At 31.5% G+C, this 26,782-nt stretch overlaps 1 protein-coding gene and 4 pseudogenes across 1 annotated transcript; 2 read left to right on the top strand and 3 right to left on the bottom strand.

The window, feature by feature from the left end:
• Window positions 1–565: 565 nt before the first annotated feature.
• On the bottom strand, window positions 566–3,234 carry LOC117126042 (annotated as a pseudogene).
• Window positions 3,139–6,600, top strand: LOC117125919 (annotated as a pseudogene).
• LOC117125918 lies at window positions 6,373–10,802 on the bottom strand (annotated as a pseudogene).
• A 205-nt stretch (window positions 10,803–11,007) lies between these two features.
• Window positions 11,008–13,371, top strand: LOC103872629 (annotated as a pseudogene).
• Window positions 13,236–14,890, bottom strand: LOC103872362. The gene has a single exon (XM_009150718.3). The coding sequence runs from the start codon at window positions 14,122–14,124 to the stop codon at window positions 13,516–13,518; it is 609 nt and encodes a 202-aa protein (XP_009148966.1). The 5' UTR covers window positions 14,125–14,890; the 3' UTR covers window positions 13,236–13,515.
• Window positions 14,891–26,782: the final 11,892 nt, after the last annotated feature.

Here is a 26,782-nt window from a genome sequence, read left to right as displayed (position 1 = left end):
TGCAAAGGGAAATGCTGCAAGAAATCTAGGAATGTACCAGGTGATTCTAATTAAGTCATTTACAAGAGACTTATAACATACTCCCTCTGTTTTTTTAAAGAATGTTTAGATTTTTTTCTGTTACAAAAGAAATGTCGTCTAAGATTTCTAATGCAATTTTTTTTTTTGAAAAAATTTGCCCAAAAAAAAAAGATTTCTAATGCAATTTTTACTTTTACTTTTAGTTGAATATTAATTGTAAGATGCATTGATCTAATAAATAAATTTATTTATCTCAAATATTATTGGCCAATTAGATATAATTAAAGGCAATTTTCCTAAATATATTATTTTCAAGTTTTGATCACAAAAATAGACCAATAGGAGGAAAATGATCAAAATATTTTATTTAATAGGTAAAAAGACTCTAATACCCTATATATATATAAACTATATAAAAAATAAAAAATAAACTAAAAAATAATTATTTTTATAGTTTTAGATTATATGTTTTCAAATTCAAACTTTTTATAATGTTTATATGACCAAAATGTTTCATTTAAATTTTGTTTTTTCAAAAAAAAAATTCAAATTTTCTGTTTGTAGTTCGAAAATACTTTTTGAAACTATTTTTAAAATTTTTATTTTAAAATTTTTAATATTTATTTTTTATTTTATAAAATTTTAAATCTCAATCCTAAATCATCACTCCTTAACTCTAAACCCTAAGGTTTGGATTAGTTAACCCTAGAAGTATCAATGTATATTTATCTATTTAATGAAACATTTTTATCCTTAGAATCTATATTTGTAACATAAACTTTTTTATTGGTATCCTAGAGTATTTCCCTATAATTAATGAAAACATAAATACATTTCAATCATATTTGAATGTGTGAAAAGTGTCTAGGGGGTGTATTGAACTTGGACTTTTAGGAGATTTTGATTTTTTTATTAAAATCCTCTGTTATTCAGCTAATGATTTCTAAATACTTTTCCAAATCATGTGTTATTGAACATGAGATTTATGTAAAATTATTAAAATCATTTGAAATGTCATGTTATTCAATCAACAATTTACACAACCCATATCAAATCCAGTGTTATTGGACTCAAAACAGTTTTTTGAAAAAAAAGGTTATGAAAAGGATTTTGGAGAGAGTTGACATCAATTTGTAGTTAAAAGTAGTGAAGAGGAAATTCCACCTCTAGCGTAGATATTCAGAGAGAGTTCAGAGAACTGAAGAAAAAAAACTATCTTTAAGAACTTGACAAATATTTCAGAAAATCAATTTTGCTATTCTTATTCTTTGAATTTTTGATCTCTGCATTTATCTTCTTCGTCTTGTTCAAGAAATACACATTGGAATCCATCGAGAAGACATTGTTGAAATATATGAGTTTGTTGTCTCTACCTTTTACAAAAATCCTTGATTTCTTATCCCCCCATATTCTCAAGCTCTTTAAACCACATTAGTGGTGGTGAAAAAACGAACCGAAGCAACCAAATTCAAACCGACATAAACCAAACCAATGTATAGATCCTAACCATGCAGTTATAGTTTTATCAATACAAATGGTTCGGTTTGCTTTGGTTTTAAATCAAACCAAACCTAAAACCAAAATATATTTAATTAGATTAACTAGATATTAATAATATTGAAATTTAACATAATTAACCATCTAACCTAAACAATTAAAAATATGACTTCTATATTATCATCAAAATCGTAAAACTACACATGATACTTATACTATGTTAGAAGATAATGCTTTTAAAAAATTGGGTTACTTATTCTACAATATTTATTATGATGGTTTTGATACTGAAACTAAAAATTTAATGATTAAATTATTAATTGATTTATGTACAATAAATTATATTTTATTAAACGGACTTAAACAAAATTAAAAATCAATTGATCGAACTAATCCACAACAAACAAAAACAATAAACTGAACCGAACACAAACCAAACCAAGTAATTTCAGATGGTTTTGATTGAAGTTTTATTAGAACCAAACCGGATCAAACTCAAACAAAACCCGAATTTAAACCAAAATGCACACTTATACCCACATCACTCGCGTACTTAGAGACACAATATTAATTCTATATCCATACAGACAAAACGACGTGAAGAGAACTTAAACTAAAGAACTAACACTAGAAGATTACTTATATCATTCACCTCCTGAATCTTTTTCTGGTCTGTGTTCTTCTACAAAGCTCGAAATCTAACTATACTTGTGTTCAGGACGATGAGTGAACCCAAAGTCTATGTGAACAAAAGCGCGTTCCACCTCAACAAGTTGCTCGAGCATCTCTTGAGTCTCTCCGATGTTGTGAGCCTCTTGCAGTCTCATGTTCTCTGGCAAAACAATGTCCACCTCCACAAAGTAGTGCGACCCAAAAGTGTAGGCTCTTACTGTGTCAATATTATAGCACCAAGGAGATCAATCCACCAGTAGAATTTGACTGCCAAGACAGTTGTTGCTAAGCCGATTGAATTGGTGACAACGCAAAGAGGTGATCCTGAGTGTAGGCCCTAACGATCACGTTCTGAAAACCTCTGCAGTACAGCATGAGTAGGAACTTCACTCTGGTGACACTGACAGAGGCCATGATCCCTATCTTTAACAAAAGAAAGAATTGGGTTATAACTTGGAGACTAGTTGCCTTCCTGACTCTAGCAAAACTTGTAGTCCAAGAGTAGCCATCACGGAAGCAAACACAATGCTTCCCTGTTGATATTGGGTTATATCTTCAGTTCCACAAGGCATGCAAAGGCAGAAACACAAGGTTTTGTGATCATCTGGTTTGGGTGAAAACTATGTATGTTCTCTTGCGAGAGACACGTAAAACTATCATTACTTGATAGACAGAAACCAAATAAAGAGCTACCGGACAGACCAACATACCACAGGTTGCATACGTCGTTTGCCAATAGGATAATGAAAAATGGTTTGGTTTTCTCATGGCATTAGCTGTGAACCAGAGATAAAACCAGACAAGAGATCCAAGAGAGAGTCCAGAGTTGATGCTTTCGACCCATACACCCGCGGATAAACTGACCCACGGTGGTCTTCTTGGATTATCTCTAATTGATGCTTTCAACTACTTCAAAACAAACAAAACTTAGACATTCAGAATCAAAAAATGATAGTATATTGATGTGTTTTAATGATTTAAATAAAAGTTGTATATACAAAAATGATCTTTTTTGTTCACTGTGAATTGTAGCTGTGGGTAGCGCTTATAGTGGCTACTAACAGCAATGCGTGGTTTGGGACAGCTGTTTTAGTGACCAACATGAAGAACTTCCCTCTCAGTAGAGGTACTGTCGCTGGAATACTCAAAGGGTATGCTGCTATTGGTGGAGCGGTTTACACTGTGATATACAACGTTTTTCTTGATCAGTCCTCTACGAATTTGCTGCTGTTTCTTGCTCTCGGAATCCCTGTTGTCTGTTTTGCTATGATGTCCTTCATTAGACCCTGTGCGCCTGCTTCTGGAGAGGATTCGTCTGAGCATGTTCATTTCGTTTTCACTCAATCCATGGCTGTATTAGCCGCTGTCGTTGTTCTAGCAATCACTGTGGTTAGCAATGTGGTCTCGGTAAGGAGCAGCGTTATGTATGCACTGGTGGGTTTAGTGGTGGTTCTTCTTGTGTCTCCTCTTGCCATTCCTGTGAAGATGACGTTTTTTTCCGCAAGAAGAAACCAAACCCTCTTACACCCTCCTCGTCTCTTGGGAGTTTCATTGAGATGGAGGAGGATGATGATGCGTCAGATGTGCAAACCCTTTTAGCTGAGGGAGGAGGGGCGTTTGAGAGGAAGAGACCACCGAGGAGAGGAGAAGATTTTAGACTGAGAGAAGCTTTCATCAAAGCTGACTTTTGGCTTCTGTGGCTTCTCTACTTCCTCGGTGTTGGCTCTGGAGTGACGGTTTTAAACAACTTGGCTCAGGTTGGGATTGCTGTCGGCATTGAGAACACAACAGTCCTCTTATGCCTCTTCAGTTTCTTTAACTTTATCGGCCAGCTTATCTCAGGAGCCATCTCAGAGCACTTTGTCAAGTCAAGAGCAATGCCAAGAACCGTGTGGATGACGTTAGCGCAGATTCTCATGGTGCTTGCTTTCATCCTCTACGCGCTCTCTGCATCCGCCACTCTCTATCCCGCAACCGCGCTTCTAGGCACTTGCTACGGGTTTCAGTACTCCCTCATGGTTCCGACAGCGTCTGAGCTCTTTGGACTAGAACATTTCGGCATTATCTACACTTTCATGATCCTAGGAAACCCAATTGGTGCAGTTTTCTTCTCCGGTTTGGTAGCTGGTCGTTTGTATGATGCCGAGGCTACTAGGCAGGGAAGCTCGACTTGTTATGACAGCAAGCATAGGATGTTTTCATGTTTAGTGTAATATATTGAACTTGCTGGGCTTGTAGAATCACTGTGTTATAGACTCAAACCCAGTGAACTATAGGGTTTTTTTCATCTTCTCACTTTCGACTTTCTTTCGCATCTCACAGTCAAGTTTTCTAGAAAACAAAACGCCTACCAACTCACAGTAACGCCTTCACCTTGCATTAATATGTTCTTTAATCAGAGCTTTAACGTGATTAACCCATTGCTTCCATTCTGAAGCATTGAATCAATCTCACCAGCTTCTTCCAAGGTAACCGAAGGACGCTCCGCTTATAAATGTGTATGCTCGCAGCGATGAACAGAGTATCTTTTCCGAAATCAAAAAGAATGATCTCTGTTAGTAACCATCTCCAACAATGGCGAGTTCCTCCATCTTGCTTGCTGATTTAAAAGTTGACCTCTGCTTGAACACCGTAAGATTAGAAACATTTTAGCTTCTTTATCACCTTGATTGCATGTTTTAGAGTTATCCGATGAGATTCTTGTCTGGAATCTGCAAGTTTTCGATGATCAATACTTAATGATAGATTTACTTTATTATTATGGATTTTTGTTAATTTCAGATTCCGCGATTGACAGTGATGAATGGCGGGAGCCAACATTGAAAGCATTTACAAACCTTGTGTGCTCATGTTTGTCAGGAATCTCCAGATGAGAAAGTTTATGTCCAACAAATAGTAAGTTTTGCTTTTAAAAAATAGTTAATTGCGCCTATGTCTAAAGACTAAATCGTATAGTTAGCATGGTAAATACTTTAATGGTTGGTGCAGATCTTGAAGCCTGCTTTGGAGAATGATTGTGGCATACTCAGGATGATCTGCACGTTGAACTCTAAACGTACAAGACTTTCTTTGTAACAACAAGTGAATTCTTACCAGGATATTTAATCGATATGGTAAATGTGAGCACTTACTTCCCTTTTGCTTGTGGTGTCCTATAATGTTTTATGTTTTAATCTTTTGGGATTTGACACATCTTTCTTCTTCCCAGATATAACAGAAGACAAGGACAAGCCTTTTTACCATTACATGCAAACATGTTTCTACTATTTAGTTCTTTGCTTTTCCTGTTTGACCGGAGCTCCAAACTCACAGAAGAGGTTCAGAAAAATACTGTGATTGGTGGTTAGTGAAAATACTAAAGCGATGCTGGAACAATCGGTCCAGCAAGACTGGGAGAGCAGTCAAACTCATTGAATTTGGTACAATGCATTGTCTCTGTACAACGTTATCACGTTGCAGGTGATCATTTGTCTTTTTCCTACTCTCTTGTCGTTATATATTGCAAATCCATGTTGCTGATTGTGTTTTTACCTCCTTAATTTTCTTTGCAGTCCTCCGATCTTGACTGTAGAAGGAAAACATATGATGAAAACCACAGAAGAGAAAATTAGGATTGCATCTAATAGCTTAGTAAGCTGTGCAACTTTGACCGTATAAGATTTGTGCTCCGGTTGTAAAGATACGACTTTTTCTTTGCTTACTTGGGAAAGTACCAACTTAAGTACACAACTTTGATACACAATACAAAAGCTTTGATTCATGCCTCGAACATGTTCCATCACTTTAGCAAGTCCACACTATGTGTGCTTCCAAATGGCCATGAGTTCAGACATTATTTTTGCTGTTGCCACACAAGATTCTAATTCATATACATGAAAAAAAAGAGGCATCTGTTGGAAAATCAAAAACTAATTAGAAACAACAAAAATTTGACCAAAATAAAATAGATATAACAAAATAAAATAATAAATATTTAGTGAAAATACTTAACTAGCTTCAACTTGGTAAAAACTATTTAGCAAATAGTAAATTAGTTAATTGTATAGATAATCTAAAATACATAAATTTCAAAGATGAATAGAAAATATCACAAAAAAATATTTATAATATAGTTCTTCAAATTTCATCAAACCTAGAACCATGAAAAATAATAAAAGGGAATCTCACATATATTTCTTTTGTTACCAATTTCAAGCATAGACAAATTAACCAGAAAATGATAGAAGCACAATAAATTATTAATATGTAATCAAAATAAATATTTTACAAAAAATCAGTTTAAAAATAATAATATAACAAATAAAATCATAAAGTTAACAAAATTACTTAATAGAACTTGTGCTTGGTAAAACAATTCGTCAACAAATATTAATTTAGTGAAAATATATAATATAATTTAAAAATATTACTTCAAAATAAATAGAAAAAAAACTATACGACTTAATAATATTACGAAGGGAAGAGTTCAAGATCGGTAAAGCTTACATGGACAAATTTGAGAACTAAGCAAAATAAAAGCGAACAAATAATGAAAGCTCATCAAGAGATCTTTCCACAAATTAAAATAATCAAACTATCATGTTATTTAACAACATATAAGAATACAAAACAACAATTACATTTCACAACATGAACATCAAAATAGGTGTGACACCTACTATTGCAGTAAACACATGAAAAACATTTGTTTTTAAGCTAAAGATGTAAGTTGACGACACTCTTTTTTATCCTCGACGCACCGTCTGTAGCTCCTCCACAAACCTCTAAGTATTTCAGGAACACTTCAAGAAGCTCATCCATCAAGCCACTGTTTAGAATAGTTTGTTGAGTTTCAGGAGAAAACTTGAAGAGATCTTCGCTTACACATGTATAAAGATCAGTGAGACCAGAGAGACCGTCACGGACCATGGTCTCCGACTCTAGCGAAGACGACCCCAGAGCTCTAACCTTGGAGACCACTTCTTGAATTCTCCTAACACTCGAGTGAGACCGAACTGGTAAGTTAACACATCTCGGTTTGTATGCTCTGTGGAGTCTTGGAGATAATGAAGAACATATACACTCAAGTAATGATGATAAAAATTGAGGTTTTCGAGTTATGCTTTGTTTGGTCTTTTAGCTCTAGGGTTAATATAAACATACATAATGATAACAAATGTCAATGAGTAGGGCCTATAGCTAGCACTAGACGTGAAGACCATGTGAAGTGAGTGTGGGTGCTTCACGAAGCAGAAGCAGAAGCACAAGACTTAAGCTTGTGGGAAAGTAAAAATAAATAAACAAATAAATAAATTCATATTAAAAATTAACATAATCTAATTACAACTATGTACATTAATGTAAAAAGTTGCAAAGTCCGGACAAGTACATGTACATTAATGTAAAAAGTTGCAACTGGACAAGCATGACAATACATAACATAGGTCTGAAATTATTGTCCGGGATCCGGATCTGATCCGAGATCCACTCCAAATCCGCTCCATAAATAGGATATCTGGAGTGCCCGAATATGAATCTGGATAGTAAAATCACGGTCCGTCAAAATCGAATCCAGATTCGGATATCTTAATTTTTTAGATATGGATATCCGGATCTGTATTTTAAAAATATATTAAATTTTTAAATATCATTAATATTAATATTTGATATATTAATATTTATACATAAATTAATATTATAATATTTTATTTAAATATTATACACACATATATATATATATGTATAAATCTAAAATTAATAATTGATTTAAGTATTATTTAAAATTTTAGTAATTAAAAAAAAATATTTTTTAATTATTTTTACAGATCCGAATCGAGCAGCGGCTGCATCAAACACTCCTTAACAAAACGCAAAGAAAAAAGATGATGATTCATGAGGTGACCCTAGACGAAGACTTTCTCACTGCCCGGGAATATGGAATGCCTCCTCCTGCTTCTGGAATGGTACTATATCTTATTTTCTTTCTTGTATACGAGTAGATTAATAGTATTGACGTTGCTTAATTTTCATAGTCAAAAACATTACCAAGCTTTGTATGCTCAAGTACTTATATAAGTTCTCTTATTGTTTTTCCGTCTTTCCTAGAGGCCTGGTATTGACAGGCAGGTGATGCTGTTGACAAACTCTGCGCGTATAAGAGACGTCATTACCTTTCCTGTTCTGAAGGTTCAACAGTAATAATTGCGCCTAACGTGGTAATACATGTTGTAGCTTTAGCATTCCTTGTGTATCTTCTTTTTGGCTATTTCTCGAGCTGAGGAAGTTGGAAGAAGCTTGTGTAACATACGCAACTGGATAGTAAAAAACAAATCCAATGATCTTTTGCTTGATACGTGCTTGAGAATGAAATAGACGTACAATAATACATACGAAAATAGTTCCATCATGTTTCAGAGCTTTGGGATCAAATCCAATATCAGAACATTCAACATCCTCCTTGATTCATATGGGGAAAGAGGAAACTACAAGAAGATGAGTGCCGTGATGGAATTCATGAACATAGTCACCTACAATATGGTCATTGACGCCTTCGAGAGAGGAGACTTGAAACAAATGGATTTTGCTCTACTTTGTCATTTTATAGGATTTTGAAAGGTAGTTTTCAAAACTTATAGAATAGTATGAATCTCGGATTAGTTGATAAATGATTTATAAGCATTGTAAAATTTTATATGTTCTTATCAAACTTTTTGAACTCTTCTAATTTCTTAATATGCGACTACTACTATTACTGTACGCAAATGAAAAAATTTAAAATTGTCTATTTCATTTGAAATGCGTCCTATAACTTTACATCATCAAATAATGCTTAACGTAGGGATAAACAACCCCGTTTATTTTCTCAACCAATAAAATATTGTATCTGAGTATTTGTTTTCTTTGTCAAACAAGTAGCATTTTGTAATATGCTCATAAACACCGGACATTATTAACATTATGTGAACTATAAAATCGACACCTACCCAGAATAAGATCATCTCTATGACTTCCTTGATGCAATAACATGTCACATTTTTAAAAGGAAACTGCCTCGACACAAATAGCAACTACAAAAGTAGATTTTCAAATTAGACAACGATAGCCACAAACAAATTTTTATCGTTACATAACACGAACAGTGATTGTTGATTGTTGATCGTATATGTAGATTCGTATATATAAATTTAAGTAGATTCAAAAATATCATTTTTTTCAACATATTTTCATTTTCATATTTTAGAACATATTTTCTTTACGAAATCTACAAAATGAATTTACAAATTCATGTAATGATAAAACATACAAACCCGGCGCGTAGCGCCGGAATACCACTAGTTAATAATATTGAAATTTAACATAATTAACCATCTAACCTAAACAATTAAAAATATGACTTCTATATTATCATCAAAATCGTAAAACTACACATGATACTTATACTATGTTAGAAGATAATGCTTTTAAAAAATTGGGTTACTTATTCTACAATATTTATTATGATGGTTTTGATACTGAAACTAAAAATTTAATGATTAAATTATTAATTGATTTATGTACAATAAATTATATTTTATTAAACGGACTTAAACAAAATTAAAAATCAATTGATCGAACTAATCCACAACAAACAAAAACAATAAACTGAACCGAACACAAACCAAACCAAGTAATTTCAGATGGTTTTGATTGAAGTTTTATTAGAACCAAACCGGATCAAACTCAAACAAAACCCGAATTTAAACCAAAATGCACACTTATACCCACATCACTCGCGTACTTAGAGACACAATATTAATTCTATGTCCATACAGACAAAACGACGTGAAGAGAACATAAACTAAAGAACTAACACTAGAAGATTACTTATATCATTCACCTCCTGAATCTTTTTCTGGTCTGTGTTCTTCTACAAAGCTCGAAACTAACTATACTTGTGTTCAGGACGATGAGTGAACTCAAAGTCTATGTGAACAAAAGCGCGTTACACCTCAACAAGTTGCTCGAGCATCTCTTGAGTCTCTCCGATGTTGTGAGCCTCTTGCAGTCTCATGTCCTCTGTCAAAACAATGTCCACCTCCACAAAGTAGTGCGACCCAAAAGTGTAGGCTCTTAATGTGTCAATATTATAGCACCAAGGAGATCAATCCACCAGTAGAATTTGACTGCCAAGACAGTTGTTGCTAAGCCGATTGAATTGGTGACAACGCAAAGAGGTGATCCTGAGCGTAGGCCCTAACGATCACGTTCTGAAAACCTCTGCAGTAAAGCATGAGTAGGAACTTCACTCTGGTGACAGAGGCCATGATCCCTATCTTTAACAAAAGAAAGAATTGGGTTATAACTTGGAGACTAGTTGCCTTCCTGACTCTAGCAAAAACTTGTAGTCCAAGAGTAGCCATCACGGAAGCAAACACAATGATTCCCTGTTGATATTGGGTTATATCTTCAGTTCCACAAGGCATGCAAAGGCAGAAACACAAGGTTTTGTGATCATCTGGTTTGGGGCAAAACTATGTATGTTCTCTTGTGAGAGACACGTAAAACTATCATTACTTGATAGACAGAAACCAAATAAAGAGCTACCGGACAGACCAACATACCACAGGTTGCATACGTCGTTTGCCAATAGGATAATGAAAAATGGTTTGGTTTTCTCATGGCATTAGCTGTGAACCAGAGATAAAATCAGACAAGAGATCCAAGAGAGAGTCCAGAGTTGATGCTTTCGACCTATACCCCCGCGGATAAACCGACCCACGGTGGTCTTCTTGGATTATCTCTAATTGATGCTTTCAACTACTTCAAAACAAACAAAACTTAGACATTCAGAATCAAAAAATGATAGTATATTGATGTGTTTTAATGATTTAAATAAAAGTTGTATATACAAAAATGATCTTTTTTGTTCACTGTGAATTGTAGCTGTGGGTAGCGCTTATAGTGGCTACTAACAGCAATGCGTGGTTTGGGACAGCTGTTTTAGTGACCAACATGAAGAACTTCCCTCTCAGTAGAGGTACTGTCGCTGGAATACTCAAAGGGTATGCTGCTATTGGTGGAGCGGTTTACACTGTGATATACAACGTTTTTCTTGATCAGTCCTCTACGAATTTGCTGCTGTTTCTTGCTCTCGGAATCCCTGTTGTCTGCTTTGCTATGATGTCCTTCATTAGACCCTGTGCGCCTGCTTCTGGAGAGGATTCGTCTGAGCATGTTCATTTCGTTTTCACTCAATCCATGGCTGTATTAGCCGCTGTCGTTGTTCTGGCAATCACTGTGGTTAGCAATGTGGTCTCGGTAAGGAGCAGCGTTATGTATGCACTGGTGGGTTTAGTGGTGGTTCTTCTTGTGTCTCCTCTTGCCATTCCTGTGAAGATGACGTTTTTTTCCGCAAGAAGAAACCAAACCCTCTTACACCCTCCTCGTCTCTTGGGAGTTTCATTGAGATGGAGGAGGATGATGATGCGTCAGATGTGCAAACCCTTTTAGCTGAGGGAGGAGGGGCGTTTGAGAGGAAGAGACCACCGAGGAGAGGAGAAGATTTTAGACTGAGAGAAGCTTTCATCAAAGCTGACTTTTGGCTTCTGTGGCTTCTCTACTTCCTCGGTGTTGGCTCTGGAGTGACGGTTTTAAACAACTTGGCTCAGGTTGGGATTGCTGTCGGCATTGAGAACACAACAGTCCTCTTATGCCTCTTCAGTTTCTTTAACTTTATCGGCCAGCTTATCTCAGGAGCCATCTCAGAGCACTTTGTCAAGTCAAGAGCAATGCCAAGAACCGTGTGGATGACGTTAGCGCAGATTCTCATGGTGCTTGCTTTCATCCTCTACGCGCTCTCTGCATCCGCCACTCTCTATCCCGCAACCGCGCTTCTAGGCACTTGCTACGGGTTTCAGTACTCCCTCATGGTTCCGACAGCGTCTGAGCTCTTTGGACTAGAACATTTCGGCATTATCTACACTTTCATGATCCTAGGAAACCCAATTGGTGCAGTTTTCTTCTCCGGTTTGGTAGCTGGTCGTTTGTATGATGCCGAGGCTACTAGGCAGGGAAGCTCGACTTGTTATGGACCTGAGTGTTTCAGGCTGACTTTTGTGATTCTAGCTACCGTCTGTGAGGTTGCAGCGATCCTTGGGGTGATATTGACTGTTAGGAAAAGACCAGTTTATCGGTCACTGTACAGCTCAAGATCTTTCAGGGTACCTTAAGAGTAAAGATCACTTAGGCTTAATGTCATGGTAATGTACTTATGTGTGTAACAACAGCTTTGTTATAGGAATAAATGAGAGTAAATGAGAGTAAAATAAAAATTGTGAAAAAGAAAGATAAAAAATGTAGAGTAAAATCATATAACTTTGGTAAAACTCGAGAGTAATATTACTGGTCCATCACTTTTTATAGTCCATCAGTTTGTTACTAAATTATTGCTCTATACAAGTATTTATAAACATACAATATCCCTAATTAAACATAGAACTTAAACATAACATATTTTATAATTTATATATAACGTCCGATGGAAATTATGAACAAAAAATATAATAAATTGAGTTGTTTTTTTTCTTACAATTTCATTTGCGCAGGTCTCTTATCTAGTATATTTATGTTTAGTGTATGTTATTCTGTTTGTAATCAGTACCATAGAGTAATAATGAAAAGTTATATTCTATTTGACTGGTATTTTTTTAGTTCAACCTAGAGTAAATAATTTTTTTTTAACACAAGAGTAAATAATTGTTTAGAGTAAAATTTTTATTCTACTAAGGGTAGGATTAACGGGGACGCTTGGAGAAGTGCTAAAGGGTGGGCTCCACAGCAAAAGATGAAGCAGCGACGCCAAAGACGCCAGATTAAGCGTCGGGTTTTGTTGGGTCTTGTACTGTTTCACGGGTCCCACTAACACGTGGCGGTCTGCGAATGGCTCGGTTTTAATTATTTTATTTTTTTTAAATCAGACAAAAAACTAAAAAAAATAAAAATAAAATAAGCACCCCACTTGGGGTGCTAGGTTAATGGTGCTCTAATACTTTCTAGTCACATTCTTGATCTGTAAAAGTGGTAAAAAGTAAAAGCTGTAAAGAAAGTTTTTTGACTGGAACAAAGACTTAGGCAAACAGCAAAGAATGAAGAGACAAGACTCATTACACAACATGATTACCCACACTCACCTGACCTGACACACTCAGCACTCAATCCTATTTTTTTAAAAATTAACAAAACTAATTAGCCTAACAACAGCACTAATCACACACACTCAAAGCACAAGAACAGATGCAAAACTTCTGATGGAAGAACGAACACTAAAACCTCATCTCTCACCATCAAGAAACAAAAAGAAACAGAACTTCAAGTAGGTTTCAGATTCTGAAACATGGAGTCCCACTTGATCTCTTCAAGATAAGTATCTTGGCTGTTCTCCTTATAAACCATCTCCTCCCTGAAACTGTAATCAAAAACCATGGGACTCGAGAAGCTATCGATCCTACAAGGAGTCCCATTGGTCAACAGCAACACCTCTTGCTGCTTATGAACTCCTCCACCATTTGCGCTACTCGGCATCACAGATCTCTTGCTTCTCTTCATAAACCCTCCTCTCCACTTCCCGACCCCACTGCTTCTCTTAGGTACAAGCACCAGAGCTCGAGAAGACTCTTCTTCGCAGCGGATCCATGCGCGTACGTGGTCAGAGACACACCTGCTTGTTTTCTTGATGGCAACCACGACTCTGGAGATGGAGCGAGAGGTGAGAAGAGGAGATCTCTTGCGCTCTCGACGCGCGAGTTTGAGGATCTCGAGACGGTGCTTGGCGATGGAGACGCCAATGCTTTGGAGAAACTCGTGGTTGAAGTAGGCAATGTCTTCGTGTTCGAGCTCGTTCTTGGAGAAGGAAAGACTGTATTCGTGGATGAGACAAGGTTCGAGATTTGTTCTCGACAACCATGAGAACCAATCCATTTCTTGTTCTGTTGGGAGTTGTTGTGTCTTTGGGCGTGGAGGTGGTGTATATATAAAGGAAAATGAGTGAGTGAGGGCTTCGTCGTTAAGTTAGTTGAGGCGTAAAGAAGAGGAGAGTGAAATTAATAAAAGTGGAAAATAGTAGGGTCAAAAGTGAAACTCGAGTTAAAAGAATGAATAAACTGCTGCCAGCCAAAAACAGCTTTTTAGAAAGTGAAATTAAAAAAGATGCCGAGTGGTTTTGTAGAATATCGAGAGCTTGTGGTGGTGAGAGTGTGGACAATGGAGTGTGACCATCAATCACGGTGTGGGTAAAGTAGCAAACCCAATGGGATCTTTCTTTTTATTTTGTTTTATGGGTCTCTCACTCACTGACTCTCTTGTATTCTATCCTTTGTGCTATTTACTATTGTCGTTTTTAACTTAAAACATGTATGTATGATACTTGTGTTTTGTTTGAATCTACTTTGCTTTGCTTTTATCAGAATAAAATATATATAAAAAAGAATCAAATAGAGAGACTAGAATCACTTTTTATACCAGATATGCAAAGGAAAGTGCTGCCAGAAATCTTGGAATTTATTAGGTGATTCTAATTATGTCATTTACAAGAGACTTATAAAAAATGTAACCCAAACGAGGTAGCCTAGTGATAGTTAAACCATTAATCACAAAATTTTAGTGTGAAACATTTAACGTTTTTAGTAATTTATAGTCATTTTAAAAATTCAAAATATAACATATAAAAAAATTATTTTTTATTATATGATTAATGTAGTTGTTTAATATCTTTTAATAATATAAAATTAAACAAAAAGAGCTAAGAGACAAAAGTTATTATCAAATATTTATTATTCATAATCATTGATTCTCATATATATGTTAATCATATTAGGCAATTCCGTAGCTTTTATTTAAGGAAAGTGCGAGAATATTCTTGTGTACACTATTTATCAATTTAATAGCTAGTTTAATAAAAGGTATAATATAAGTTAAGATGGACTAACCAATTTCACTAAAAATTCTGAATTTTATTCTCACGGTGACACATGGCTACAAAACAATGTTGTAATGTTTCTCAATTAATATATAAGGGATTCTCTAGCATTTAATTTTGGATTAACAAAATTCTCAATTGATTCTAAAACTGCCACGTAAGCACAATTAGCATTCTAATTATATGATGATTCAGCAGAATATTTTTTTAATTAGTACAAACTACATGTTACAAAATTTTAAATGTTTATCTATTATTATATTGGGGATATGTAATTTATAGATATTAGCCCAATTATGTCTTCCCTTATTGGTTATCGAAAAATAATTATGGGATGTCTTTCCTTGTTGACAGTGCCGTGCGAGGGTTTCTAGAAACCCAAGGCGAGTTTTAAAACTGAGGCCCTTTAATATAACTATTAACTAGATTTTGACCCGCGCTTTGAAAGCGCGGGTTTATTTATTTATTTTTTTAATTGACAAATATTTAGTAAATGTCACATTTTCATATATTTGTGTTTTATTTTATAAAAGACTTAAAATTTTTATCTTTATTTATTGTATCTCATTTTAAATGACTATTTATGTTTAAAAAATTAAACTTTATTTTTTTAATGAATTAAGTTGGTATAACTCTGATAAATTAATTTTATTATGGGGTTAATATTTTAATTAAAAAAATTATATACTTTTAATAAAGATTTATACTTTTCAATAAAAAAATTCATATTTTTATGAATGCTTAAATTATATTAAGAAAAGAAAAAAATAATAATTAATAATAGTTGAAAAAAATTATTTGAACTTGGACTCAATAGCCCAAAGGAAAAATAAAGTGAGAATTGAATCTGATTTTTTAATAGACCCAAATGGCCCAAGAGAGATTTGATGTGGGCTGAATCCAAAAATAATGACCCAATATAGATTTGTTATTAATATTACTTAATTACCCTTAATGAAACATGCAATGTTAGTGAAGGAAAGGGCAGGCTAAGGTAATTATGACAATAGGATTCTGCTTTAATAGTATAGATAAGTACAAAATATAGTTTTGAAACGATATGAAAAACTGAAACAAAAGCATAAAATATAACATTATATACTATTACCAACTAGAAAAGAGAATAAAGAAATATCACTGCGTAAGAAAACATGATGGTGACATTGAAAGTAAACGAAACAATGAACACCATAAGTAAAAAACATTTATTTTTCGTTTGTGGTTTAATTTTGGTTAAGATTATCGATTGACTTTCCATAAGAATTCTCATCAAAACAAAAATAAAATAAAGACATAAGTAAAGTAAAGGACTCGAACGTGGGACATTAAAAATCGGTTGTGTAACAACAAAACCACTAGGACACCCGCACACTTTCGTGAAATTGGAGGCCTTTAAAATCATAATATATTATGGGGCCTAAGGCAAATGCGCTTTTAAATGTATATCAGGCACGCCTTTGCTTGTTGATAACATTATGCACATACTTTATTTTACATAACCAATCTTTTAGGGTTAGAGGTGAAAGTTTACATGTTATAAATTATATTACATATACAATAGTGGATGTATATGTGACAACATGCATCGTCATTATGTTGTGGGAGGAGGAACCTGGATTGCAAGAGAATAATCACATGGGCTTGACCTCTTTTCACGCGACAGATGCTCTCACCGGCCTATGCGAAAAACTGTTTCGATCATGGCTGAACTAAGAAGAATTACTTTGGGCAGTCCAAAGTTTGAAAGAAGCACACTGCACATTATGAAAGTATAAACGGCCCCTCAGATTGCAAATCTCGTATTGGATGTTGATGCCATGCAAAATTCATCTGGAGTGGCCGAAGTATCCCACATTTTTTGACAAATATCTGCATTTAATCGATTTTCTCCAATCTATGTTCATTCGAGCTTGTATCGTGCAAAACAAACTTAACTTCGAAAGGCTATTTCCAAAAGCGTGAGTAGAGATGATCGTTTTTCTCTATATCTTGGTCTAGGTTCACCAGCTTAGCTACATAATAGACTTCTTAAAGGAACGAGATGTTGATGCTGTATATATATTCTGATATCAGGTTTGATGCTCTGTTGTTTTGCTCAAATGAAAAGCACTGTAGTTAGTTGAACCTCAGTCTTTGTGACATTTTGAAGCTTTAATTAACAGCAAGACCAGCAGACAAAAAATAAAATTTAACAGACCAGACCAGTGTATATACTATCGGAAATTTTAAAATAATATTTTACTAGGTGTTTTGCCCGATAATCATATTACAAATATTTATTATCATATATATTATTAGTATAAAAACTATTATGGTAAATTATTGTTTATGTTCTCGAAAATTTAAATCAAAGAATCAAGTTATGAAAAACATTTACATCAATATATATATATGTTGATTAGTATTTAATTATGCATTATTTATTTTCTAATTTTTATTTATTAAAATAGGATTTTCAGAGGGAGTGTAATGCTCGGAGGCATAGAGAACAGTCGATGGATGAAGAACTCTTTCAAAGCTAGTAGATAAATTGATCCGTCTGAAGCTGCTTCTAATGCAAGTAAAACGTACAAGATACCTAGAAGAAGGGCTGAGTAAATGGTTGGCCACGAGAATATGAAGATAAGAAGCTGTTTCTTGGTTTCTTAGTAAAGTTTGTAAATACAAAAACAGTAGCATTTGATGTAACAAGTTTTTAATTGAATAAAATTTATTCAAGAAAAATATATATGATTTTCGAATAACAGCACACTATATATAGAATTATCTTATTTGTTTTTAATAGTTATTACAAAAATTAAACTGCATTTTATTCTATTAGTTTATAATTAATTATTATTTTTGAGCAACAACTATAATTAATTATCTAATGTAATAAATAATATAAAAAATTTAATTTGAAATTTGTTATTAAAAATATACATACTACCACAAATATGTCTTATAATATTCATACCAAAAAACATTAAACATGATTCTACCAGAAACATAATAATAACTTGTAACGAAAGATTAATAATAACGTTTATACACATGTTGAAATACTAACAATAATGTTTTATATCTACACATGTTTATAACCAAATTGAGTTTATTAGTTTACATGGTAAAAAAATTAAGTTATGTTTATCTATTGGCATCGCTGTATATATAGTGATATATAAGGGATATACATTGTTAAATAGAATACGTTGTTAGTTTTATTATAAATTTTATATAATTATTTACTAGGGATAACAACGACATTAACCGCACTAACTTTTAACACGAGAGTTTCTTTGTGAAAAATCACTTCGTAAATAATAGTATAGATATTCGGTTAATTCAAGAGAGTTATACCAAAAACACTATGAACGAAACTAGAGGAGTATGTAAATTGTTTATTACATCTGCTCGATTTAAAACATACATAAGGTATTTGATTATAAAATACTAATTGGATTCATACAATGGTACCACTTCTAGATCACTGACACGATAATTTAGCAGTTGTTTCAAATTATCTCTATAATTTATGGGATGGTCCCTGAGGCATCTTGCCCATGGACAGGGAATGTAGACAAAGAGCTGGTATGCACTCACAAACATGTAGATGAAGAATTTGTGTATAAGGTTAATGACCTGGTTTACATTGACAACATTGTTGAAAAAGATCTCATCTTGCTTCTCCAGAATCAGTCTATTCTTGCGGTGATGCAATGCTGCCCTGAACTAGAAGATCACCGAGAGGTAAACCTCTTGTATATTTTTTATTTGATTATGTTTTTCATTTTCAAAACAATAATTTGGTGATTGTGGTTTTCTTTTATTTGATTATGCAGAGTATATATGATTGCCTTCGACGAAGTACATCAAACAAGAAGTCAGCCAAAAAGATGCGGAGGTCTGGACTCCATGTCGTGGAAGTATTGGGTTACAATACCTATACTGCTGGAGACACAGAAGGCAAGCACTATTGGATTGTGCAAATGGCCCGGGGAACAGAATGGGGTGTTAATGGTGTAGGCAAAGTAATGATACAAATCAGCAGAAAGGAAGACAAGTCCCTATTCGTTAGTGCCTTGTACCCAAAGGTTGGTTTGAGTGAGGCTTGATCGGTGAGGATGGATTGACACATTTAAAGATCTCAGAAGATTTCTCTTTCTTTCTTTTTTTGTAACAAAATTTCATTGACATTAACTCTTTTGTAAGTGATAGAAGGGTGTCTAATTCAGAAGTAATCAACTATTAATTCACTAATACGAATTTGATAAAGTCAATGAGTTTAAGTGCATTTAATTGTAACCTTTGAGAAAGTAGAAAATAAATAAAAAAAGCATGTACGATGTTTTAGAAAATATTTTTGTTTCAATTTGTATGATGTTTTTTTTTGACGTCAAATAATGGAATGATAAAAAGAAAAGAAATAAAAAAAGAAATAAAAAGAAAAGAAATAAAGAAAAGAAAAGTAAAAGTAAACTAAACATAAAGTATGATGTTTTGAAGCTTTTTACGTAAAAAAATATTAAATCAATTGATTAAAATATTAAAAGTCAATGTGTATCTTTTGTCTTATTTTTTCAGAATAGTAATGATTAACTATTTTTTATTATTTTTTTGTTGTAATCAAGTATTTTTAATAAAAATATATATATTTTTTAAATTTGTGTGTTTATACTAAAATATCAAAAAAAAGAGGGAGTAATAATCATGGAGTTCATAAAACACCAGCAGCAGCCACCAGTGTAGAGATGACTCCGGGTTGCATATAGGGCGCCTACATAGCCTGAAACCATGAAGAAGACAATAAATTCATGTTTGGTAAAAAAGGCTAGACATAGTCTTTTTATACTAGGAAAAGATCAATGGTTGCAACAAAACAAGAAGTGAGTTTGGATTACCTTGGGTGGTTTAGGCCTGTAGAAGACAACTTGAGTTGTTTTGATGGAATGATATTGGATCATTGCCTGGTACAGCTGTAGCTGATTATCTTCACGGCCTTCGAATGTGATGTAAAATTTCCGCCCGGCTTGAAAGTGACAAACGGCCTTATGAGCCTCCACAAACTCAACCTTCTTCCCTACAAGGACAAAGACAAAAGTTAGGTTCTGTTTTTTATTCTGTTATAAACGGACAAAGGCATTAATTAAGTAACAATTTCTTAAATAAAATTTGTTAAACTCATCGACAGCCATGTTGCAGAACATGTTGATGAGGTAACCATCTTTTTATATATAAGCTTCGGAGCTAAACCAAAGTCTCCCTTTTTTTCCTTTTTTCTTTATTTTACTTTGCCGACCTTTATCCAATATGTTTTTCTTTTCTTTTAATCGTAGCCCTTGGATTGTAATGAGTTCAGATCAAATTCTCCAATATCCTTTTATTACTAAAACTAGGTTGTTATTACTAATAAGTTTTTGTCAAATGATATTGTTTTTGCCAGTTTTTAAAATTTAAGGAGTTTATGTTCTAATTTTATTTTTGATATAAAGCTAATTGTAAAACTTCTCCTAGTTATGATTTTCTTAAGTAGTGGTTTCTTTAGTGGGACATTGTGTTTTGTAAAAATAAATTTATTGTTTTATATAGTTTTGGACAAAATTAAATACTAATGAAATTTTTTTGCTTATTTGTTTTAGCTGAAATCCACTTAGCACTGATGTGGGTTGATGTCATATTAATTGTTGATGTCTTTTCTTTTACTAGCAGTAGGGAATGCAAGTATGTCTTCAAGGCAGGCACGAGAAGCTGAAGATTGGCTTCCTCGAGCATCAAAGGTTCTCGACCATGTCTTTTGATAGAAGCAGCACAGTTTCTTTTGGGGGTGGATCAGAAATAGACCGCATGAGTTTTGAGTTTTGTTTTAAAGGTTCTCGACCATTGTGATGTTTCTAAGTAAATGTGTATTTTCCTTTAGTTTTCACTTATCAAACGGTCTCATATTCATGTTTTCATCCGTCTTTGACCGTGTTTACTAACAAAAGCAGTTCTGAAAGATAAAATAAACTTCATTAAAAAAAGAGATAGAATAAGCAAAATATATCGGAAAATTTTAAATAATCTTGTATATTCGGGTTAATTCGAGAGAGCTAATCCAAAAAACACTACGAACGAAACTAGAGTATGAAAATTGTTGATTACATTTGTACGATTTAAAACATTTATAAGGTATGTCATTCTAAAATATTAATTAGATTCACACAATGGTACCACCTTTAGTTCACTGACACAATTATTTAACAGTTGTTTCATATTAACACTATAATATTAAGGACTGTTTCTCATGTGTGTTGTCAAAGTCAAAGGGGCTTTGCGATTTTGTAGATCATTGGCTAATAAGTCCCCGGCCGTTTATATAACGGCGAATTTATTATATAGCTTTATTTTGGATCTGAAATCTCTCTTTAGTGGGAAATGTTGTCACTGAAATAATTTATACTAGTAAGAAGTGTTGCATTATTGTTTAATTAATTTATTGATTCCTTTAGATTTTGGAAACAGAGACGCACACAGCCTCGTTACTCTCGTCAAAAGCCCTTTCTCTGATTTTTAGTACTAGTTTTTACATTTGATAATTGTTATGACGCTCAACGTCTTGTTTACTACGATTATTTTTTTTAATCATTTTTTAGCATCACAGAATTCAAATTTCCAGACTTCCAGTCCTACCTGATCACGCGTAACGTTCATTTGTTTGTCTTGGACAAATTAAACTTCCATTTGTCGCGTTCAAAATTAACCATGAGATTTTGAAAACCATAAACAATTTTAACAAAATTTTAATGATTTTTAATTAAAAACATATATTTATATTTATTAACTTGAACCTAAAACTAATATTTTATTTCACTTTACCATGACCGACTCTGACTCTAGTCTCTAGTTAAGCGTTTTTAAAAAGTGAACTAGATTTTGACCCGTGCAACCGCACGGGTGTTTGTTTTCACTTTTTAATACATAAATTATTGTTTTAGAACATAAGTGGTATATATTTTTAATTTTAATCATATACTTAAATATTTATATAACTATTTCAAATACAATAATTTTATCATTTACATGTTATAATTAATTAATTGTTTAAACCTTATGCATTTGACACTTCTTATTATATATTTATCTTATTGTATTTGTATTTAGTTATTAAGCAAATTAATATATTCATGAGAAAATATATTTAAAAAAATATTTTGTATTTAATTTATGCTAAATTCTGACCCGTATTTCAAAACTGAATTTCTTTTTACCAATATTTTTATGCTTATTCATTTTAGATAATTTATTATTGTATATACAAAAGTGTAAGATATGTTAATTTTTAGACATGTATTATATAGTTTGTTAATTTTAAGTCGTTCTATCATCATATTATATTTTAAATAAATAGTTTATATTTATGAAAATAAAATTTATAAATTTATCAATTGAATATAATTTTATCATATTTATTTTAGTATAATAATTATATTTTAACATGATCATGACTATAAAAGTACATAAAATAGGATATAATTTATATATTTTCATTTCTAAACGATAACTTCAAATACATTAAGTTATTGTTTAAATATTACATAGATTTATTAGAATTTTTAAAATATAATATATAAATATATATTATATTTAAAATGAAAATATATTATGATTAAAGTAGTTACAAAGATTTTATATTATTAACTTTAAAGAAATACATGTTAATTTTTATACATGTATTATATAGTTTGATAATGTTAACCCATCTTACCAACATATTAGATTTTATTTTTGAACATAAATATTTTATAATTACGAAAATAAAATATATAAATATATAAATTTAATACAATTTTATTATATTTAGCTCAATATAATAATTTTAATTTAATATGATTGATTATGATTATATAATAACTAAAATATTTTAGATTTTTTATTTTTCATTTTATATAACTGAATATATTAATGTATAATAATATTTTAAACTAATTTCAAAATTAGTGAAAATATTTAAATATAATTTCAAAAATGAAGATCTTGTAAAAATCTTTTTAAACTGATTTGTTATAATTTTAAAATAAATATATCTTATATATTAAAACAGAAGTCATGACTTTTTTTCATGTGTGATTTTTTTTAATTTGGACCATTCCTAGAAAATATTATATTTAACATAAGTTTATTATTATATCTTTTAATATCTTTATCTTTTTATTTGAAATACAAATGAATATATTTAAAATGTTCTAACAAAATCTTTTTAAAATCTTCTTAGAATCTTTTTAAATTTACTTTCAAAAGTTAGTTAGTTTTAATTTAAATTATCATAAAAATATAATTAAAAATTAAAATTGAATATAGTTTTGGTTTATAAACGAAAATTTAAATAAAATGAAATTAATTAATTTCACAAATACATTTACTAATAATTTTAAAAGATTTTGTTAGAAATAAATATTTATTTTTATTTTAATTTTTTTTCAAATTTGTTTTCTAATAAAATAAAAATCATGATTTTTTGATGAGTGATATTTATATTTGGACCATCATTTAAATTTTATATTAAATGTATATCACTAATACTATATACATAATATTTTTAACTACTTTAATCATAATATCTTTTATATCTTTTAATTTTTTTTAATTTTTTTTTTAAAATTCTAACAAATCTCTTGAAAAAGATTATAATAAGATCTTAATTATCATAAATTGAATATAAATATTTTCAATTAATTTTGTAATTAGTAATGAAATGTTACTAAAAGAATAAAATTATATCCTATTTTATCAATTTTATAATAATATCTATCATTTTAAAATAAAAATGTTATATTGAACAAAATATGATAAAATTATTTTTAATTGATAAGTTAACATATTTTATTTTCATAAATATAAAATATTTATGCTAAAAATATAATATATTGGTAGAACGGGTTGATGTTAGTAAACTATATAATACATGTATAAAAAGTTAACTTATCATAAACTTTTTAATATACAGTAATTTATTATATAAAATTAATAAACATTAAAAAATTACTAAAAAAATCTAGCGATTTGAATTACGGATCATGATTATAATAAATTAAATACAAAATTGTTTTCATATATGTTGTTTCATGCATTAAAAATTTTAGTTTAGTAATCAAACGCAAATTCAATAAGACAAATATATAATAAGCAACATATATATGTGATGATTTTTAATTTACAGCATGAAAACTATAAAATTATTATATTTGGTATAATTATACAAACATTTAAATATGTGAGTAACATTAAAAATATATAATAATTATGTAAAACAAATATTTATATATATAAATGTGAAAATATATACCCGCACGGTTGTGCGGGTGGAAATCTAGTTTATATTTAAAATGAAAAGATATCAAAAGATACTATGATTAAAATATATTAAAAATTATATTTATTATTAGCCTGAATTAAAATATAGTATGAATTTCTATGAATAGGTCCATTAGGTCCATTTTTAAAAAAATCATACATGAATCAAGGTTCTGACTTCTGTTTTAATATATAAGATATGTATCTTTCTATCACATTGAATAATAATATTCTTTAATATAAATATGCACTTTCAGAAACTTTTAAAAACTTGCGAGAAATATTTAAAATTTATCATGTAACATTATATACATCTGACTTTTTTTGTTGAAAAAGGGCATATATAAGTAACAAAATGAGAAAATATATTGAAATTTTGCTAACAAAAAGGTGATGCCCAATCGATAAGATATATAGACAAATAAACCATGGGTTGTGAAAATGAAGACTTGAAGAGTATGGAAAATAGCAAAGCAATTAAACTTTTCATATGAATGTGAACGTGTAAGAGAAGGGGACACATACATAAGTGGAAAGTGACCAATCTCCCACCCCCGACACCTCATCTTTGATTTATTTGTTGTTATTATATATTCAATTAATCAGTATTAATACCTTTTGAACAAAATAAAACTTTCTTTACGGTATTATTAACATAACAATGCTTTTGACAGTATCTGTGGACAATTTAATTAGCTACAAAACAGTGTAGTTGCCGAGCAAAGGAAATGATAAAAAAAAAAAAAAAACTATTTGTCAGATGCAAACCAAAATTTAAAGCTGAATTCGGTAAGTATATGGAGAAACGTATTCGCGTGGGTAGGACGCGTTTGACATCGTGAATGGGTTGTAACAAAATGAGAACAATAATTAGTAAAAAATAAATATTGTGAAGTTAGGGGCGAGCTTCATCAAAACGTCACTTCTCTCGTGAGAGTGAGATTTATGGACGGACACGCCCTGCAGGACCCGCTTGCATTGCTTTTGGCCGGAGCCTTTTTCATAGTATTATATACTAGTGTTATTGTAGTAGTTTATGTTAAAGCAAAGATGCAACCACCATCCTTCATATCTCCCTATTTTATTAATACTTTACTATTCATCCTTTTCTTCTAATTTAAATTTGTTTATGCTAGGTTTTGCAATGTACTGTATTATTAGCATTTGTATCATTTCTTCTTTTTTGTCGGTTTTTTTTCCTTTTTTTTGAAAAAAAAAATTGGATCATTTCTCGATTTGTGCTTTGTTAATTATGCTTTCAAATATATTTTCTTGCTTTCTATATGGCTGAATAATATGAAAGATTTACAATGATAATTTTAAAGTGATTTAAATATTTGTTTAAGTAGATTTGTAAAAATAAGAAATGAGTATTGACGAATAAATGGAGTATATTTTCCCCTGCTATCTGACAATTTGATTTTCTGTTAACTATAGATATGGTATGTGTATTTATGATGCTTCGCTTTCTTCAAGTAAATTAATCTGATCTGAACTGAAATGTACTGCTTATTGTATTTACCACGCTCTCGTGATCCGTGAATTGTTTAGTCGTAGAAGTAGGCAAATACAACTCTGGTAAAAGAACTATAAATAAATATACCCGTAATACAATATACACAGACTCAATTGAACTGCTGTAAAACGGAAAAGAATACATACCACAACGATAGCAAATTATCATATTTACGTCACAATAGTAACATCATGTACATCGATTTCTAATGAGTAAACATGTAATTTTATCCCGAGTAGTTACAAAATGGATACGTCACGGATCCTGATCAAAAGTTACTTTTTCATATACAAAATCTTTCTATCAAATATTTTGACTCAATTAGAGTTTTGGTTTGGTAAGCAACGTAAATTCCTATATCATAATTGTAAGATCGTAATAAATCAGCGTCAAAAAAAAGCAACGTAAATTCGAACGTATCCCACTATATTTTAACGAGTGGGCAACGAGCATAGAGGGTTTGCCCGTAAACTATACATGCATCCGTTTTAGAATTAGTCTAGCCATTTTATAATTTGAAATATCCTCAGATTAATAAAAAAATTTTGACTCTCATTAATTTGTTTTCATAATAAAATGATAGAATTATTGATGGATATTTGTTTATACAGTGTTTATTTTTACATTTTTTCACATGAATATTAATTTAAGTATATATTTTAAAAAACCAAATTGATTTACATCAATCAAAATATTTTTTTCTTCAAATAATAAATATAGTGGATAGTTCAAAATTATTATCAGATTTGAGCCCGATTTCTGCATAAAATTGTTTTAAACATAACTGTTTTTAAATAAAATACAACTGACAATATTATTTTAAAAATACAATTACT

This window comes from Brassica rapa, chromosome A06 (assembly GCF_000309985.2).
Source record: "Brassica rapa cultivar Chiifu-401-42 chromosome A06, CAAS_Brap_v3.01, whole genome shotgun sequence".
NCBI lineage: Eukaryota > Viridiplantae > Streptophyta > Magnoliopsida > Brassicales > Brassicaceae > Brassica > Brassica rapa.
The sequence above is the reverse complement of the archived record's forward strand: the minus strand, read 5'-3'. Positions and strand labels throughout refer to the sequence as shown.

What these genes read in the sequence shown, in the direction of transcription:
- LOC103872362 (XM_009150718.3), bottom strand. Translation starts at nt 14,124, where the DNA reads ATGGATTGGTTCTCATGGTTGTCGAGAACAAATCTCGAACCTTGTCTC.